The following is a 20,242-nucleotide window of genomic DNA, read 5'->3' as shown; positions in this document are numbered from 1 at the left end:
AATGGTATAGCAATCAGACTAGAGTCGGTGTCAGTAACAGTGGTTACATGTAATGGAAGTTCAGGGATATTCATCATGAATGCAAGGCAATGGTATAGCAATCAGACTAGAGTCAGTGTCAGTAACAGTGGTTACATGTAATGGAAGTTCAGGGATATTCATCATGAATGCAAGGCAATGGTATAGCAATCAGACTAGAGTCAGTGACAGTAACAGTGGTTACATGTAATGGAAGTTCAGGGATATTCATCATGAATGCAAGGCAATGGTATAGCAATCAGACTAGAGTCAGTGACAGTAACAGTGGTTACATGTAATGGAAGTTCAGGGATATTCATCATGAATGCAAGGCAATGGTATAGCAATCAGACTAGAGTCGGTGTCAGTAACAGTGGTTACATATAATGGAAGTTCAAGGATATTCATCATGAATGCAAGGCAATGGTATAGCAATCAGACTAGAGTCAGTGTCAGTAACAGTGGTTACATGTAATGGAAGTTCAGGGATATTCATCATGAATGCAAGGCAATGGTATAGCAATCAGACTAGAGTCAGTGTCAGTAACAGTGGTTACATGTAATGGAAGTTCAGGGATATTCATCATGAATGCAAGGCAATGGTATAGCAATCAGACTAGTGTCAGTGACAGTAACAGTGGTTACATGTAATGGAAGTTCAGGGATATTCATCATGAATGCAAGGCAATGGTATAGCAATCAGACTAGAGTCGGTGTCAGTAACAGTGGTTACATGTAATGGAAGTTCAGGGATATTCATCATGAATGCAAGGCAATGGTATAGCAATCAGACTAGAGTCAGTATCAGTAACAGTGGTTACATGTAATGGAAGTTCAGGGATATTCATCATGAATGCAAGGCAATGGTATAGCAATCAGACTAGAGTCAGTGACAGTAACAGTGGTTACATGTAATGGAAGTTCAGTGATATTCATCATGAATGCAAGGCAATGGTATAGCAATCAGACTAGAGTCAGTGACAGTAACAGTGGTTACATGTAATGGAAGTTCAGGGATATTCATCATGAATGCAAGGCAATGGTATAGCAATCAGACTAGAGTCAGTGTCAGTAACAGTGGTTACATGTAATGGAAGTTCAGGGATATTCGTCATGAATGCAAGGCAATGGTATAGCAATCAGACTAGAGTCAGTGTCAGTAACAGTGGTTACATGTAATGGAAGTTCAGGGATATTCATCATGAATGCAAGGCAATGGTATATCAGTCAGACTAGAGTCAGTGACAGTAACAGTGGTTACATGTAATGGAAGTTCAGGGATATTCATCATGAATGCAAGGCAATGGTATAGCAATCAGACTAGAGTCAGTGACAGTAACAGTGGTTATATGTAATGGAAGTTCAGGGATATTCATCATGAATGCAAGGTAATGGTATAGCAATCAGACTAGAGTCAGTGTCAGTAACAGTGGTTACATGTAATGGAAGTTCAGGGATATTCATCATGAATGCAAGGCAATGGTATAGCAATCAGACTAGAGTCAGTGACAGTAACAGTGGTTACATGTAATGGAAGTTCAGGGATATTCATCATGAATGCAAGGCAATGGTATAGCAATCAGACTAGAGTCAGTGACAGTAACAGTGGTTACATGTAATGGAAGTTCAGGGATATTCATCATGAATGCAGGGCAATGGTATAGCAATCAGACTAGAGTCAGTGTCAGTAACAGTGGTTACATGTAATGGAAGTTCAGGGATATTCATCATGAATGCAAGGCAATGGTATATCAGTCAGACTAGAGTCAGTGACAGTAACAGTGGTTACATGTAATGGAAGTTCAGGGATATTCATCATGAATGCAGGGCAATGGTATAGCAGTGTAATGGAAGTTCAGGGGTATTCATCATGAATGCAAGGCAATGGTATATCAGTCAGACTAGAGTCAGTGACAGTAACAGTGGTTACATGTAATGGAAGTTCAGGGATATTCATCATGAATGCAAGGCAATGGTATATCAGTCAGACTAGAGTCAGTGACAGTAACAGTGGTTACATGTAATGGAAGTTCAGGGATATTCATCATGAATGCAGGGCAATGGTAAAGCAGTCAGACTAGAGTCAGTGTCAGTAACAGTGGTTACATGTAATGGAAGTTCAAGGATATTCATCATGAATGCAAGGCAATGGTATAGCAATCAGACTAGAGTCGGTGTCAGTAACAGTGGTTACATGTAATGGAAGTTCAGGGATATTCATCATGAATGCAAGGCAATGGTATAGCAATCAGACTAGAGTCAGTATCAGTAACAGTGGTTACATGTAATGGAAGTTCAGGGATAATCATCATGAATGCAAGGCAATGGTATAGCAATCAGACTAGAGTCAGTGACAGTAACAGTGGTTACATGTAATGGAAGTTCAAGGATATTCATCATGAATGCAAGGCAATGGTATAGCAATCAGACTAGAGTCGGTGTCAGTAACAGTGGTTACATGTAATGGAAGTTCAGGGATATTCATCATGAATGCAAGGCAATGGTATAGCAATCAGACTAGAGTCAGTGTCAGTAACAGTGGTTACATGTAATGGAAGTTCAGGGATATTCATCATGAATGCAAGGCAATGGTATAGCAATCAGACTAGAGTCAGTGACAGTAACAGTGGTTACATGTAATGGAAGTTCAGGGATATTCATCATGAATGCAAGGCAATGGTATAGCAATCAGACTAGAGTCAGTGACAGTAACAGTGGTTACATGTAATGGAAGTTCAGGGATATTCATCATGAATGCAAGGCAATGGTATAGCAATCAGACTAGAGTCGGTGTCAGTAACAGTGGTTACATATAATGGAAGTTCAAGGATATTCATCATGAATGCAAGGCAATGGTATAGCAATCAGACTAGAGTCAGTGACAGTAACAGTGGTTACATGTAATGGAAGTTCAGGGATATTCATCATGAATGCAAGGCAATGATATAGCAATCAGACTAGAGTCAGTGACAGTAACAGTGGTTACATGTAATGGAAGTTCAGGGATATTCATCATGAATGCAAGGCAATGGTATAGCAATCAGACTAGAGTCAGTGTCAGTAACAGTGGTTACATGTAATGGAAGTTCAGGGATATTCATCATGAATGCAAGGCAATGGTATAGCAATCAGACTAGAGTCAGTGTCAGTAACAATGGTTACATGTAATGGAAGTTCAGGGATATTCATCATGAATGCAAGGCAATGGTATAGCAATCAGACTAGAGTCAGTATCAGTAACAGTGGTTACATGTAATGGAAGTTCAGGGATATTCATCATGAATGCAAGGCAATGGTATAGCAATCAGACTAGAGTCAGTGACAGTAACAGTGGTTACATGTAATGGAAGTTCAGTGATATTCATCATGAATGCAAGGCAATGGTATAGCAATCAGACTAGAGTCAGTGACAGTAACAGTGGTTACATGTAATGGAAGTTCAGGGATATTCATCATGAATGCAAGGCAATGGTATAGCAATCAGACTAGAGTCGGTGTCAGTAACAGTGGTTACATGTAATGGAAGTTCAGGGATATTCATCATGAATGCAAGGCAATGGTATAGCAATCAGACTAGAGTCAGTGTCAGTAACAGTGGTTACATGTAATGGAAGTTCAGGGATATTCATCATGAATGCAAGGCAATGGTATAGCAATCAGACTAGAGTCAGTGTCAGTAACAGTGGTTACATGTAATGGAAGTTCAGGGATATTCATCATGAATGCAAGGCAATGGTATAGCAATCAGACTAGAGTCAGTGTCAGTAACAGTGGTTACATGTAATGGAAGTTCAGGGATATTCATCATGAATGCAAGGCAATGGTATAGCAATCAGACTAGAGTCGGTGTCACTAACAGTGGTTACATGTAATGGAAGTTCAGGGATATTCATCATGAATGCAAGGCAATGGTATAGCAATCAGACTAGAGTCAGTGTCAGTAACAGTGGTTACATGTAATGGAAGTTCAGGGATATTCATCATGAATGCAAGGCAATGGTATAGCAATCAGACTAGAGTCAGTGACAGTAACAGTGGTTACATGTAATGGAAGTTCAGGGATATTCATCATGAATGCAAGGCAATGGTATAGCAATCAGACTAGAGTCAGTGACAGTAACAGTGGTTACATGTAATGGAAGTTCAGGGATATTCATCATGAATGCAGGGCAATGGTATAGCAATCAGACTAGAGTCGGTGTCAGTAACAGTGGTTACATGTAATGGAAGTTTAGGGATATTCATCATGAATGCAAGGCAATGGTATAGCAGTCAGACTGGAGTCTGTGTAGCTAACATTTGTACTCAACTTTTCAATAAATCTACTTTCATGTGTCAGTATATTACAAAATAAATGTACACCTTTGAATGTACCTTAATGTCATTACAATTTGTTTTAGTAGGAGAAAATCAAAGAAATCTTAGAAAGAACTCCCATGTGGTGAAGGTATTGGAGGCATTAAGTACACATAGGGAATACAGTATTTACTAGTTTCATTAAAATTTGATGAGTGATAAGTGGTACTTAAGTTATCTGTGGGGCACCTTAATATTGGTCGATATATGCAAATTAGACAATTATTATGCACGGATTTCAATCAAAAACTAATCATGTCTGAGCATTATCCCAGAAAATCTATGTACCTGGTTTCATTAAAATCTGATAATTAGTTGGCAAGATATCAGTAGAACAGACACACAGAAGCACTTCGCACACGGAAGTCAAAAATAGTACACCCTCACCCCACACATTTTCAATGGCTCATGACATTACAGCAACCCCCCCTCCCTTCAAAACAGTTTCTATAACTGTCATTAGTAACAGGATAGTAAACCACAGAATTATTCCACGTCTTCAACTGAAATTCTGATTAGATATGAGAACCACTACCACAGCCAAGTTTAATACATAATATGTCGGCATGGCAATGGGTTAATTGAGTTATTGTCGATTCATATTTTGTACAGCATAATTTATTTGACTTTAATACTGTTTAAGTATATACTTTTTGCATATCAAATGTCTACTCTACAAGATTAAAAAAAAATTGATGTTATGATTCAGAGACTTCTATTGTAACATCTTGGGTAATTCCAGAAGTCTTTTCACAACATGTAACGTGTAAGGAACCTTCCCTGTAAAAATGACAATAGAGAAGAAGATGTTATTCATGCATATCGTGATGGTTTATTTCAAAAAACCCGCTTGCTGAGAAAAATGAAGATTTCAGCAAGTAAATGCAGTTTTCAACCATCATTACATGTAAATGACATGCAAAATGTATGCTGCAAACTTTTCTTGACTGACCAACCAGTTAATGCCATAACCTTTAACCTTTGCACCACAAGATTTTGTTCCTAAATTTTTCAGCCCTTTATCCTTCCTTATATTTTTCATTATTTCTGGAAATGAATCCCAATTTTGAAGCCAACAGAAAAATTTTCAGTTTTTACTCACTAAGTTTAGCTATTTTTTGTCCCAATCTTCTGAAGGAAAGTGCAGACTAAAAATAATACTATTTTGTGAATTTGTGATGAACTGATGGTTAAGACGTGAAGTACACTCTAAAAATGAAAATTAATTGGGAAGCCAACAAAATTTATTGTCATCTTTTTGACAAGTTGAAAATGTTTGCAATTTTTTTTGTTAAATTCAAGCCATCAAATATATTACATATATCCACAAAACATAAAAGTATTCTCTCAGAACATAACCTCAGACATCCACATGGAACATTCAAATGTGCAGCAACACATTGAGATATCCAATAACTCGTGCACAGCCAACATACAGCAATACATAGATTCATATCTTAGACTTTGATATTCAGGGTTAGGGGCCCTGAGGTGTGTGTGTGTGTGTTATGTCATACCTCCTAAAATGTAAAATAGTTGTAACTGATTTGCCATCTTCTGAATCCACTGGTAAATTGTGTAGTACTACCTGCAATGCAAACAGATGTAAACATTTACTATACGACGAGTTACATGCTTAGATAGGCACTACTGGGGGGGGGGGTGCCTCTCATAATGATGAGATGAATAGTGACTGCCAACTGAAATAATCCACTGCCGGAGGCGGGTATACCACAAGATATTGATATCGGTATACCCGACTCCGGCGGTGGTTTATTGCTATTATATTATACCAACTTCATTTCTGTAGCATTTTCGACACTCTCTGCCTTTTTACAAAATAAGAAAGAGTCGTTTTCGAACGACGTGTAATGAACATCGGCTGGTCGACACGGTGATCAGATGAAATGGGCCCTGGAACCAGTATTTAATCTCTTATCACACAATCGCGCTCAGTACACAGAAGTGCACAGAATAGCAAGTTTAGATATCATCACGATCAAAGGAAGTTTATTTCTACAATGCAAGAAACTAGCAAATAATTAGAAATGGAATAAACTGAACAAGCTGAACGCTAAATTTACATATGAATAGCTGTGAATAAATTATCATCAGCAGAAATTACCGGCAGCGAGCACTGTGCGTCATTTTTGAAAATATGTGCTGTGGACTTAATATCGTTGTCGGATTTTCTATTTTGTGTTTGTTATGCTGACATTAATTGGTCCACTAAAAGTGCAGTTATGGAACAAAGCAGATGCTGCATGTGTATTTTGATTGTGGGTTTTAGAAGCGGTGCCAGATTCTGCGGGAGTTGGTCCAGACGCTACTATGCCGATGTTTTCTGGGGTAAGGATGACGTGGTCGGAAACACCCGCTTCGATCGCTACGGTCACTTCTCTATCAGAGGATTTGTTTTTATACCAAAAACTGCAAGACAGGATACTGGATATTCATTGACTCTGATTATTGGTGACTTTGTTTTTAAGTGCCGTAAAATACATAAATGCGTCTGGTTTCAACTCCTGCCGAACACAGTGCACGCAGTTGATGTGTATGAATTGTCAACCAATTTGCTGCTGTCAAAATCTCTTTCATCATAGATTCCAATTTATTTTCACGAATACTAGACTGTCAGTATCTGTTACATTTACACAGGGCCACTGAAACAACGCATTTTGCAATTTGGACAAATACATTTTGAAATGCTTCAACGGGACAATTTTCGCCGCCGGTAGCATACATTTTAGCCTGTTTCCAGCTCCTGAACCTGATACTCGGCCATGTCTATGTTGCAGAAAACGAAAACATGTCGCAAACAATAGCCTGCAAAAATTGTAGGTTGTACAATTTTTTTTATTTAACCACTGCCAAAATAAAATATGTATATAATATCTTCATGCTATCAATATTACACCAAACTTTCCCTAAAATTTAAATGCCCTTCCCTTTATTTGTTTACGAATTGAACTTGTATTCATATTCTGGGGCTTTATTTGGAGCACCATAACTGTGCATTATGCTCTATTTAACCATGGCTTGCATAAATTAAAACAGTCTCCCAAACATACATGTTCACTAAATAAAAGTAGGGAGATTTTTCGATTGCGGATTTGTGACTTTGTACTGAGGCCAACTACATACCAACTGCAATGTCAATTGTATGCCCACTATAATGTTGACTGAGGCCTACTGTACACCAACTTTAATGTCAGTTGTATGCCAACTGCAATGTTGACTGTAATGTCAACTGAAATATTGACGGTAATGCTAACTCTGATGTCAACTATAATGTTTACTAATGTCAACTGTAATATTGACAATCAAAATAATCTGTGATCAAGTTTTCAAGTTACCAACTGTGGGGGGAGTACACATTCTGTAGATACGGTGAATGAATACATATAAAGCATATAGAAAAGAAATGAACTCATAGTTGGTAAATTTTATACTCACTTTAGCCAGTAATTTAGCATCTTCTACGCTGACACCCTCATATATTTGTATACAGGCTGAACACTGGTCTTTACCAACTTGTAATACATGTTGACGTCTGACTGGAATTGGTGTATTTACTGGTATAACTGTTAGTAGTTTTTCAACTCTATCGTCATCTAATATCTAAAGAATATAAAATAGAAGAACTACTGTTTTAAAGGCCCAGTAGCTGTAATGAAAACGTCTCTAACGGCGTTCTAAATAACTATTTTGGGTTGAAAACTTGTTGCATTTATCTTTGAAATTGCTTATCTCCTGTTATAATAAAATTTACATCGATCTCTGTGCGGATACGAATGCGGAGAAAATGCTCACGATCGAACTCAACGCCATATTTCTAGGTGGTCTGACTGCATTGACGCTGCAGTTCGGCGTCTTCTACACCGATCTGACGCATATCGCGCTAGATGTGCTGGGAGTTTGTTCGAAATTTCGAACGTTTCGAAGTCAATTGTCGATTGCCACGTATTTTACGGATATATTAAATCGTTTCAGAGACCTGTTTACTAAATAATGATAAATGAAACTTAGAAAGCTTGTAAGAACAAACTGGGCCCAAATCGCACAAATTGCAATAAGTTTACGCTGGTTCAGATGGAGTTCTACGCGTCATTTTATCGCGCTCAAGGACGTTCTATTTTCGAACTAGTTGAAACCGGAAATAACGCAACTACTTTCGAACAATATTTCACTAAAATATGTGATTCAAAGGCAACCCAAATTGTAAAAAGCAATATCAAGTTCCGCGTATAAACACTGTTGTAAAGAGGCGGCGGAGCGGAATTTTAGCCAAAATCGTTTAGTAAGGCGTCATATGACACAGGTTTGTGCTGGGACAGCGCTTCCGGTGACGACACAACGAAGTACTCGGAATTGCGCATGCGCAAACAATCAGTAATGACGTATGATGGTTTAACAAACGGAGGTTAGGGTACGTACAATAAACACTTCACGATGTTGATTCAGTGCTTTTAGCGAGCTTATAAAGCATACAGAAGGGCCCGGTACCAAATAATTGAACTAGTTTCAGCTAATAGAACAGAAATAATTGCTATTCATGTAGAACACGTTTGCAATACAAACAACTAGGTCGTTACAGCTAGTGTATCTTTAATATGGTTATAATAGCTAACCCATTATGCTCCAAGTTGAGGCATTTTATGATTCAAAAAAAAAAAAAATTAAACAAAATCAATCAAAAGTATCAGAGAAATTGTAAAATGTCATTGATTCAAAAACTAAACGTACATGCACATCAAGAAAAAAAAACCTATTTTCAGATCAGAACATCAATTTTTGGTGCCAAAATGCGAGTGTACCGGTATATTGTTGTCAATTAGGGGCCTCAGAACACAGCGTTTAAATATAGGACAAGCATGACCATATATACACATATACCTCAGTTTGTAAGCAATTCATACCTTGATCATAATATTTTTAGAGCAGCATTCAACCATACCATTCTCTTCTATATCATCTTCATCCACAGTGCATAACAAACCAGCCTGTCAGCAAAGTAACATATAATCAAATATATCAAGTTACTGGTTTCAATGGCAGACCATCAACAACACTAGTATACATGCATAATTGTTTTGAATACCATTGTTGAATAATCTAATTCTATATAATATAAGTTTATGTTCATAAATCACAGCATGCTATAATTTTCCAGTATGACCCAGGATATTGGCAACTTATGTAAATTCCAAATAAGAAATGATGATGTGACACATTTCCAAGATGGTAGACAGTTGCATCCTACCTTATTTGGAAATGTGAATTCCAAATAAGGAATGATGATGTGACACATTTCCAAGATGGTAGACAGTTGCATCCTACCTTATTTGGAAATGTAAATTCCAAATAAGAAATGATGATGTGACACATTTCCAAGATGGTAGACAGTTGCATCCTACCTTATTTGGAAATGTGAATTCCAAAAAAGGAATGATGAGTTAAAAAAAAAGATTGTCGAATTTTACTGATAAACTTGTTCTCCTCTCTTCTCTAAATTTTGTGAAAAAAAGTCTTAGAAGAAAAATGTGTTATTCTCACTGTACTGTCTTAGCACAAAAAAAATGTTCAGGGCATGCAATTATCAATACGAAGTTAGAAAGTGATGAGACTGACCTGCACGGCTGCTCCCATGGCAACCACCTCATCTGGGGCTATAGTGTTCAATAGTTCAGCATCTGGGAAGTAATCTCGTACAAGCTTTTGTAACTTGGGAATTCTTGTGGACCCACCTGACACTATGACCTGTGAAATATTTTATTAAACTATCTCATTGCACTGTCCACACACTAATAGGTACTTGGTATATTAACTTTTAACAAAATGTATAGTGACATGTTGAGACGGTCACATACATGCATATACAAACATAAACCCATATCCCAAGTTCCTGTTTCATGTCAGACAGAGAAAAAAAACACAGATTAAAATGTAATCTGAACTAGTCTGCACTCAGCTGAAATACTCAGTGTGTTGAGGTACAAGGATATAGACAAATATCAGTTAATATTCATAACCAAAATCATGATTGTTCTATGTGTGATATATACATTCTAGAGTTCAAGTCAGTTTGCCACTGCACAACTGCGGAAATATGTTTCAGCTTTATTTTTTTTTTATGATCATTCACCTCATGAAAACACAAAAACAATCATTTTTTTGAAATAAAAATTGTACACAATGCAGGGTACAAATAAAATCACAATTTAATCCATACTGGAGGTAAATCTACAATGATTGGGAAGTCATCTTGGTTACCAAGGAAAATCAATGAACACAAGTCACTCTGACAAGAAAGGAATATTACTAGTACCTTATCGATATCAGCTTTATCAAGACGTGCATCATCAAGAACTTTTTGTAATGGCTGTAAACATGCTGGTAATATACTAGAAAACAGAGACTCTAGTCTGGCTCTGAAGAAGAAAAACAAATTTTAGCTGGGTCACCGTAAAATAAAATCTAAGGATCATAGTAAATGTTATTCACACTGTGGGTATGTACATATTATATACATGTGATAAGACGTCATGGTAACCAAGGTATTATTGATGCTTACCTAGACACATTACAATTCAAATCAAGCCCATCATAAAGTGATTCTACAAATACTGTGGAACTGTTCATTGTTGACAATACATGTTTACAAGATTCACATGCGCTGTGTAACTTAGCCATTGATCTCTTGTTTTCACGCATATCACACTTCCAATTCCTGTAACCAATAACAAAATATATTGGTGTGAAATAAAAAATTTCGAAACGTAACGTTTTTCGCAAAATTTCACAACAGTTCATGATATTACACAAGTCATTGGAAAAGACATCCTCAGCAAGAAGTTTAATGAAATATTTAAATTGCATAAAGTCATCAAGCTTTAAAGTGAAGGTTTGAGTCAGTAACTTTGATCCATTGAAACAAAAAAACATTTGGCTGTCAGATGGTCATTTTGAATCAGATCTCAAATACATAACAATGTGCACCTGCAGCCTAATATGTATTGTCAGCATATCGAATTTGATTAAAATCAAACCAGAGAAAACCAGTTGTGGACACTTCCAAGAATTAGAATTTTGGCCTAATTCATATTCCAAAATGACTGCCAGTTGGACATATTTGATCAAAACAAAAACAAAATTGTCATGTATATTAATTGTTTTTGAACCAGAGATAAAGAAAATTTTCAAACATTTGTATGCAATCCAAAAATATCAGATATAAATACTTTAAATGCCATCACTTTTCCAGCTAAAATTTAGGTGTAGTATTTTGCAATTTTTCTGTAACTTTTTTTTTTGAATTTTAGACACTCGTTTTCACTGGCTATAGACAGGCTAAATATTGCGAAAAAATACAGAACAACCTATTGACAATCTCTGACCACTTATAAGCTAAATACCTGACATCTTGTAAAAAGTGCATGTAATATTTTGTTTTATAACATGATCTGTTACGCTGCAGGCTTGTTCAAAGTTTAGGAAGTTTTACATGATGTGCAACATCAACAGTTGTCATTTGCACAATTTTGCGTAAAGCGACATCACATTTCCAGGAGTTCGATGTACTATAAGTCGAACATTTACTCGCAAACATTCAATGCTATATCAAATGTATATCTGGAGAATTATTTTAGTTTTTTTTATAACAATGAACTCGGAACAAAGACGACAAAATAACTGATAATTATTACATATTCTGACAAAAATACCACAAATGGTCTATTGCGAATGAAACGAAATCTGTCAATGTATGGACAAGAAATGATTAAGGACAAATGAAAATAAAAACAACAAGCCAGTCGGTTATTTTTGAATTAAATCACAAAAAAAAAAACTGACCTGCATCAGTAAACTAAAAGGACCAAAATGTTGATACAGACAAGTGATTTTACAAGAGTGAAATTATAAGTATGAAATCCCTGCTCATTACTTACCTTTGAAAATCAGCAGCACAGTATTCTACAAGCTGATCAGTAAGTTGTTCACCACCGAGTGATGTGTCTGTGGTATTTGCTAGTACTCTGTATATCCCACTATTGACAGATATAATAGATATATCCAGACACGTTCCGCCGAGACGAAACACCAACACAGTACTGTAATGAAATTAATACAGCTACAATGCTCATGTCAAATACAATATGAGAAGTCTGACATAATATGTCTTTCATGATTCATATACGACTCCTTTCATACATGTATGTTATAAGGTAACACTACAACTGTTGGTTCACTGATCTGTTGCTAGTCTTACCTGTTATCAGTGGGCATCTCCTGTCCAATTTTATAAGCTAACACAGCAGCTGTTGGTTCACTGATCTATTGCTAGTCTTACCTGTTATCAGTGGGCGTCTCCTGTCCAATGTTATAAGCTAACACAGCAGCTGTTGGTTCACTGATCAGTTGCAACACAGTAAAACCAGCTTCTTTGGCAGCATTACTGGAATACAAAAACAAAACTGTATGAGAAATACTGATGACATATTTTCACCATGACAGTGATAAGACTGGTGATCTCAGATTGTTCGATCTCAGTTACTGCAATTGATTGTTTTGATTGGTCAATTACTGCAATGGACTATTTTGATTGGTCAGTTACTGCAATGGATGCTTTTGATTGGTTAGTTACTGCAATTGACTGTTTTGATTGGTCAGTTACTGCAATGGATTGTTTTGATTAGTTAGTTAGTTACTGCAATGGATGCTTTTGATTTGTCAGTTACGGCAATGGATTCATTTGAGTTGCTCATTTCAATTTATTTTGATATATATCACATCCTCTCTAGTTGGTTTTGCTATATTCTGTTTACATTATTTTATTTGACTAATATCTACTCATCAAAAGAGTAATAACACTTTGGCATAAACTTTAGAAAGTGTCATATTTTACTTCATCCAAAGTATTACTGTTTCTGCTAAACAATGTTTATATTTCATTTTGTACAAGTTAAGCTATGTACAACTGAGTAAAATTTGGGATTTGGTTTTTGCGCTAAAATCAATCAATTTAGTGTTCCAAATGTGCACCAAAAACATTCAGGATTATTTCTATGCATTTTAATAATTTCAAAATTGAAATTTAATTTAGATATCAAGACTCAATACCTGAGTTGTTTACACTGGTCAGGAGAGAAATCTAATGGTACAGAAATAACAGCATCATGAGCAGCACTTCCACCATGTACTTTAGCAATATCTGAAATAAACAAGCCATGCATGGCACAGTTCCCATTAGTTATTGAATTTAAGATATATAGTTTTTTTATAGTAATACAGCTGGAACATAAACATGTCAGAAATATGATTATGATGATTGAGATATATTGCTCTGGGACAGCATTAATTAAAACAAAATCAGTCATTTGGAATACATGTATAATGAATATACAAAATTTGAAAATAATTAATCAGTCAAAGCATGTCAGAGATATGGCACTAGAGCTGCATTCATTAATACAAAATGGCCACCAGTCGGCCATTTTAAATCCGATCTGAAAAATAAAATGACCTGCATCAGGAACCCATAATGTCTAATGTATGTACCAAGTTTGAACAAAATCCATTCATAAATGCTTGATATTTGATAATTGTTTTAGCACAAAAATGGCCATTTTGAATAGGATCGTCAAACCAATATATCTGTATATCTATGACAAGATTTATAATGAATATTTAAAATTTGAACATAATCAGTCTAAGCAAGTCAGAGATATGGCACTAGAACCACATTCATTAAAACAAAATGGCCGCCAGTCAGCCATTTTTAATCTTATCTGAAAAACAAAATGATGTGCATCAAGGTCCTATAATGTCTAACGTATATACCAATTTTGAACATAATTCATCTGTAAACAGACGAAAAATGCTTGATTTTGATGATTTTTAGCCATTCGGCCATCTTGAATCAGATTGTGAAACAAATTTACATGCATATGTATAATATCATGTAGGATGTATGTGTGAAGTTTGATTGTGATTGGTCCAGGCATTTCTAAGATACAGGTCCGGACGCACGCACGCACGAACGAACACACAGATGCACAGACACACAAACGCACAGAGGTCAAAACACAAGTCCCCATTTTCGGACTGCGTCCAAACGAGGACTAACAATAAAAGACTTCACTTGTCAGTAAATTACCTGTAATTAATATGCATAGTTTTATACTAAGATGTAAATAGTGTCAAAGTACAAAGAAATGGGTGGACAAATGGCCAGGGAGAAATGTGTGGACAAATGCCCAGGGAGAAATGGGTGGACACATGGCCAGGGAAAAATGGGTGGACAAATGGCCAGGGAGAAATGGGTGGACAAATGCCCAGGGAGAAATGGGTGGACAAATGGCCAGGGAGAAATGGGTGGACAAAATGGCCAGGGAGAAATGGGTTGCCAAATGGCCAGGGAGAAATGGGTGGACAAATGGCCAGGGAGAAATGAGTGGACAAATGGCCAGGGAAAAATGGGTGGACAAATGGCCAGGGAGAAATGGGAGGACAAATGGCCAGGAAGAAATGGGTGGACAAATGACCAGGGAGAAATGGGTGGACAAATGGCCAGGGAGAAATGGGTGGACAAATGGCCAGGGAGAAATGGGTGGACAAATGGCCAGGGAGAAATGGGGGGACAAATGGCCAGGGAGAAATGGGGGGGGGGGGGCAAATGGCTAGGGAGAAATGGGTGAACAAATGGCCAGGGAGAAATGGGTGGACAAATGGCCAGCGAGAAATGGGTGGAAAAATGGCCAGGGAGAATTGGGTGGACAAATGGCCCGGGAGAAATGGGTGGACAAATGGCTAAGGAGAAATGGGTGGACAAATGCCAAGGAAGAAATGGGTGGACAAATGGCCAGGGAGAAATGGGTGGACAAATGGCCAGGGAAAAATGGGAGGACAAATGGCCAGAAAGAAATGGGTGGACAAATGGCCAAGAAGAAATAGGTAGATAAATGGCCAGGGAGAAATGGGTGGACAAATGGCCAGGGAGAAATGGATGGACAAATGGCCAGGGAGAAATAGATGGATAAATGGCCAGGGAGAAATGGGTGGACAAATGGCCAGGGAGAAATGGGTTGCCAAATGGCCAGGGAGAAATAGGTGGACAAATGGCCAGGGAGAAATGGGTGGACAAATGGCTAAGGAGAAATGGGTGGACAAATGCCAAGGAAGAAATGGGTGGACAAATGGCCAGGGAGAAATGGGTGGACAAATGGCCAGGGAAAAATGGGAGGACAAATGGCCAGAAAGAAATGGGTGGACAAATGGCCAGGAAGAAATAGGTAGATAAATGGCCAGGGAGAAATGGGTGGACAAATGGCCAGGGAGAAATGGATGGACAAATGGCCAGGGAGAAATGGGGGGGGGCAAATGGCTAGGGAGAAATGGGTGAACAAATGGCCAGGGAGAAATGGGTGGACAAATGGCCAGGGAGAAATGGGTTGCCAAATGGCCAGGGAGAAATAGGTGGACAAATGGCCAGGGAGAAATGGGTGGACAAATGGCCAGGAAGAAATGGGTGGACAAATGGCCAGGGAGAAATGGGTGGACAAATGGCCAGGGAGAAATGGGTGGAAAAATAGATGGACAGACAGATGAATAGAGAGAAAAATAGATTGACAATAGACACAGGGATGGACAATGTGTAGGACAGAGAAGAATAAAAAATAAAACTGCAAAAGTGAATGGTCCCCAGCTTTTGGAGAGCTTCTATCTCTACGAAACACCACCAGTGAGTGGTCAAACATTAGTCTATTGTTATTTTACCTAAACCGCAAGTCCAATTGCTTTGATATTACATATATAGGTACTACATGTGCACCTCTTTCAGATTTGTTAATTTTGTGGTGATATCTTCAATTATCTAATTTTGATGATTATTTTTGTCATTTTTAGTGAAAAGTGATATTTTTGAATTCTTGTTGAAAACAGAAAGTCCCGTTGCTTTGATACTATACATATTGTTCATTTTCTAATGATATCTTCTGTTCTTTAATTGAAATGTGCATTGCTAACAGCAGAGCTATCTCAGCCGACAGGCTGCTTGTTTTTAACAATCCTATAAATAACACCAATTGTGACTTTTGAAATACATTGTACCATAATTATTAGCTGGACCCAATAATTAAGTTGAAAACCCAAAATTATTAGCATAAGAATAACTTTCATTGTTTTCATGAAAGTTGGAAGACAGCCATGCTCAAAAAAGTCAAAACTGGTTGTCCTTACCCATCATTTTCTTTAATATTAAAGTGGTGACTTCCCTGGGATTAATAAGTAATCTTTTCTCTTGATATTCCACATCAAAAACTGGAAAACAGGCTTTCTCAATGACTTTACAAGAACTCTTCTTGACATAACTTTTGACATGAGGGTCTTCATAACTGTTAAAGTAAAAAAATAATTTCAATTAAAGTTGTTTGTACTGTGATGTTTCATTTACAAATGCTTTGCATTTTGATGATCAACATATATGGTATATACTGTTAAATTTAATTAACATCAAATATCAGTGGGGTATGTCACTAACAAAATGAAATTTGAGAGGTTTAATACAAGTGCCATAAAAATGACATGTATTTATTTGCGAAATTTGATATAATGGTATAATCGTGATAACATGCATGACAGTGGACACGATGGAGTGTCTCCACAATAACATCACCTGTGATATTTGACACGAGCATGTCATCTTAATAAACTAAATTATGAAATGATGTTCCGTGCCGTGACGTATAACTAGACGCAGGTGCTGTATATGAGAGTCATGCACATGTTTACTATAATTTGATATACCGGTACTCCCCCTGGTAGTATTTACCATGCCATTTATTTGGTGTTATTTACTTTGCTTTGCTATACTTTCTATGTCAGCAGCTACTATTAGTTTACAATTATGTTGTCGTTTTTTTCAAGCAAAAACAGTGCTAATACATGATATTTTAAGATCGCAGTAATTCACTTCCTTATTGTGCCCATGCCCATGCCCATGTCAATTTCCGGAGAATGCGTATGTACAACTCAACCTGTTAGGTGAGGAGATGTTGTTTCATGTCAAATCATGCAGAAACAATGAATCATGCTTCGCATCTAGAGTTTGCGTTTCCCCTGTAATCCAGCGTAGTGAACGAAAATTGTCAATGTTAAACAACGTTACAATTTTTTCTGAGGTTGCCCTGAGGTATATGCCCATCACTTACTTTCCCAGATTTTACATGATGAGGTCCCTGGGCCTATGACCAGCGAAGTATGGTAATTATAATCGACTACCGGGTACATACCGTTTAGCTAGTAATCGCTTGACATTGGTTATAGTGTTGGACGCATTCCTTATCTTGCCTTGCTTAGCAGCTAAACCAACACTCTGGAGAAAAGAATTCATCAAAACAACACTGTATACATGTACTTCAACCATTCCAATTGCATCATGATAAATTTAAAGTTTAAATCTATACCACTGTTATTTGGCAAAAAGTACCAGAATAATTTATACAGCTACAGAGTTATTTTTTTCAAATGAGACCAAAACGAAAATATTCATACAATTTCATTTAAACTGAAAGTGGTTTGAACTTTCCGGAAACTTTCCACCCCAGCCTCTACTACTCCATCTCGCCTATGGTAACGCATATAATCTCTTCATTATCACGGCAACATACTTACTTTTTCTCTTTCTGTAAATGCAACTACAGCAGGTGTAACTCTGTCTCCTAAATCATTTGCTACAACGACCGTCTTGCCATCCTGAAATAAAAAGACATGTTGGGTTCTCCCCAGAAAAAATGCATAGCGCCAGGCTAATTTGCATAATAATTTGCATATCATTTACATATCTTTCCTTCATTGATTAACAGAACTTATTTACAATTATGAATATTAGTGAGCTCAGTCACAGGGCAAATATTTTTTTAATGGAATCAACACATTATGTTTCACAATTTAGAAGAGTTTGAAACATTCTCGAAATACAAATGCTACAGACTAAAAACAAACTTTTTTGAAGGAGAATGTTTTTGGAGTGAATAAAATTATGAGATTCGTGAACATAAATCTGGCTGTTATGATGTTCTGTTACATGTAGAGAAATAATAGATTATATTCACGAATGGCCGCTGTGATTAAAAGATCTTGTTTAAGCAAAAAAATAATTTCATTCTCATCCATCATCCTATTTACAGATCACATGTAACTATGGTATTTGGAGAGGGAATTGTTTGATATTTGTGTTTTATTCGGAACAAAAATTACACATAGCCTGATAGTCAGTTGTCAATGAGGTTATATTCTTTTTTTTTTTAAAGATAGATGCTTGGTTGGCAGTAATTTGACTACAACATTTGAATCACAAAATTTATAATCAATGAATTACACATTTAAAGTGAAAATCACAACACTTTTACAGATCATCTACTCAACCTTGACGTTTGATGGTGAGATTGTATGCTATGTTTCCATTAGTATACAGAGGTTCCAGTTGACGAATATCGAAGAGGTCACTTCGTCTTGACTAGGGTCATACTACACAGGAGGGGGGACAGTTATTCAGTCGCCCTAAATAAAGACGATCTCAGACTATGACACCTTCATCAAAGTTGACAGTTGAGCCACAGCCTGGGAATTTCGCCACTTTCTTGGTAACTTAATCCATAACATAATGCACCCCATACATCACACTCCACTATACCCTGACATGTAGATCGAACCACCGTCCCTCAACAGGGACGGTGATCGAACCCATACCCATGTCTGTAAAATTGTACATTCCGTCTACAGAATGTGAGAACTCGATGAGTTCGTATTTCACATGTGCTCCTCTAATTGAGACAATATTTTCAGCAGTACAACGAAATTTTCACAATTTATTACACCACGGCTAAGATTTCTTGTCCAAATGGAACCATGTACATCTTAATCTACTATCCTACCTTGTGAACAGCAACACAACAAGAAATCGACCCAAAATTGATTCCGATGGAGGCCGCCATGTTGAGAATGTAGAATGACGTTTACTGCCCGATGAGGGCGCAATTGGGAATGGTGGCGCTTGTCTGATGTCTAATCAAATAGGGTATTTTAGGGACCGTGATAGAAAGTAGTATCCGTACATCTTTTAGTGGACGCAATCAGAATACGAGTTTCATTGTCACCTGCATGTTTACACAACGGTCACATTCTGTTTTCTAGAAGAACACAATATACGTGATCGTTACATACCTCAATCATCTTTCCATCTTCTAGTTGTATTATATCTTTGTCCCTCTGCGTCAATTCACTCAAAATCTCGCCAGAAATCAGAAATGTCAACATGTGACCTGTTATCGCAAAAGGCGTAAACTATATAGTAAACATTTGACATATATTTTATTATAAGCGGATATAGCTCCCGTGTAACCATGGTAAATATCAAGGGTTGTGTTTTGTCCAACATACATGTAGCTTGTGTGAAATTTACAATCGGTATTATTCCAGTGTCATATTTGTTTCCAATTAAGTAATTCCGTGTACATTGTAAAGTACTTGGAATTTACTTTCGCTGAAGGAATGAATCAGTAGATACAATAGGTGAGATCTCGCGAGATGCATGAAAGACGCGCGTCGAACGTCTGTCGCAAAAATCGAACGATTTGATTTTGAACTCGAATTTCTTTATTTCGTAGCGCACATCGACCGGCCGATCTTCGACAGAGGAATATTGCATTCGAATATCCTCACTTTATCGAAATTTCCCATCATCAAATGTGTACAGCACATTATTGACATGGAAATGTTCCCCAAAATACTTTCGCGTTTGTCGAATCCCACGCGATGTTTGACGCCACTACGACGCTATGACCTTTGTTTGTCCTGTTTTTACGTTCGA

General features: G+C 37.2%; 1 protein-coding gene across 1 annotated transcript; it reads right to left on the bottom strand.

The window, feature by feature from the left end:
- Positions 1-4,976: 4,976 nt before the first annotated feature.
- Positions 4,977-19,408, bottom strand: LOC100378163 (heat shock 70 kDa protein 14-like). Its single transcript, XM_085496549.1, has 14 exons — positions 19,308-19,408; positions 18,046-18,126; positions 17,664-17,746; positions 16,612-16,766; positions 13,495-13,585; positions 12,725-12,829; positions 12,324-12,485; positions 10,949-11,104; positions 10,703-10,805; positions 10,006-10,134; positions 9,294-9,377; positions 7,831-7,995; positions 5,892-5,962; positions 4,977-5,154 (listed from the first exon to the last, which is right to left on the bottom strand). The coding sequence occupies exons 1-14, from the start codon at positions 19,365-19,367 to the stop codon at positions 5,073-5,075; spliced, it is 1,527 nt and encodes a 508-aa protein (XP_085352675.1). The 5' UTR covers positions 19,368-19,408; the 3' UTR covers positions 4,977-5,072.
- Positions 19,409-20,242: the final 834 nt, after the last annotated feature.

This window comes from Saccoglossus kowalevskii, chromosome 3 (genome assembly GCF_978046115.1).
Source record: "Saccoglossus kowalevskii chromosome 3, keSacKowa6.1, whole genome shotgun sequence".
Classification (NCBI taxonomy): Eukaryota; Metazoa; Hemichordata; class Enteropneusta; family Harrimaniidae; genus Saccoglossus; species Saccoglossus kowalevskii.
The sequence above is the reverse complement of the archived record's forward strand: the minus strand, read 5'-3'. Positions and strand labels throughout refer to the sequence as shown.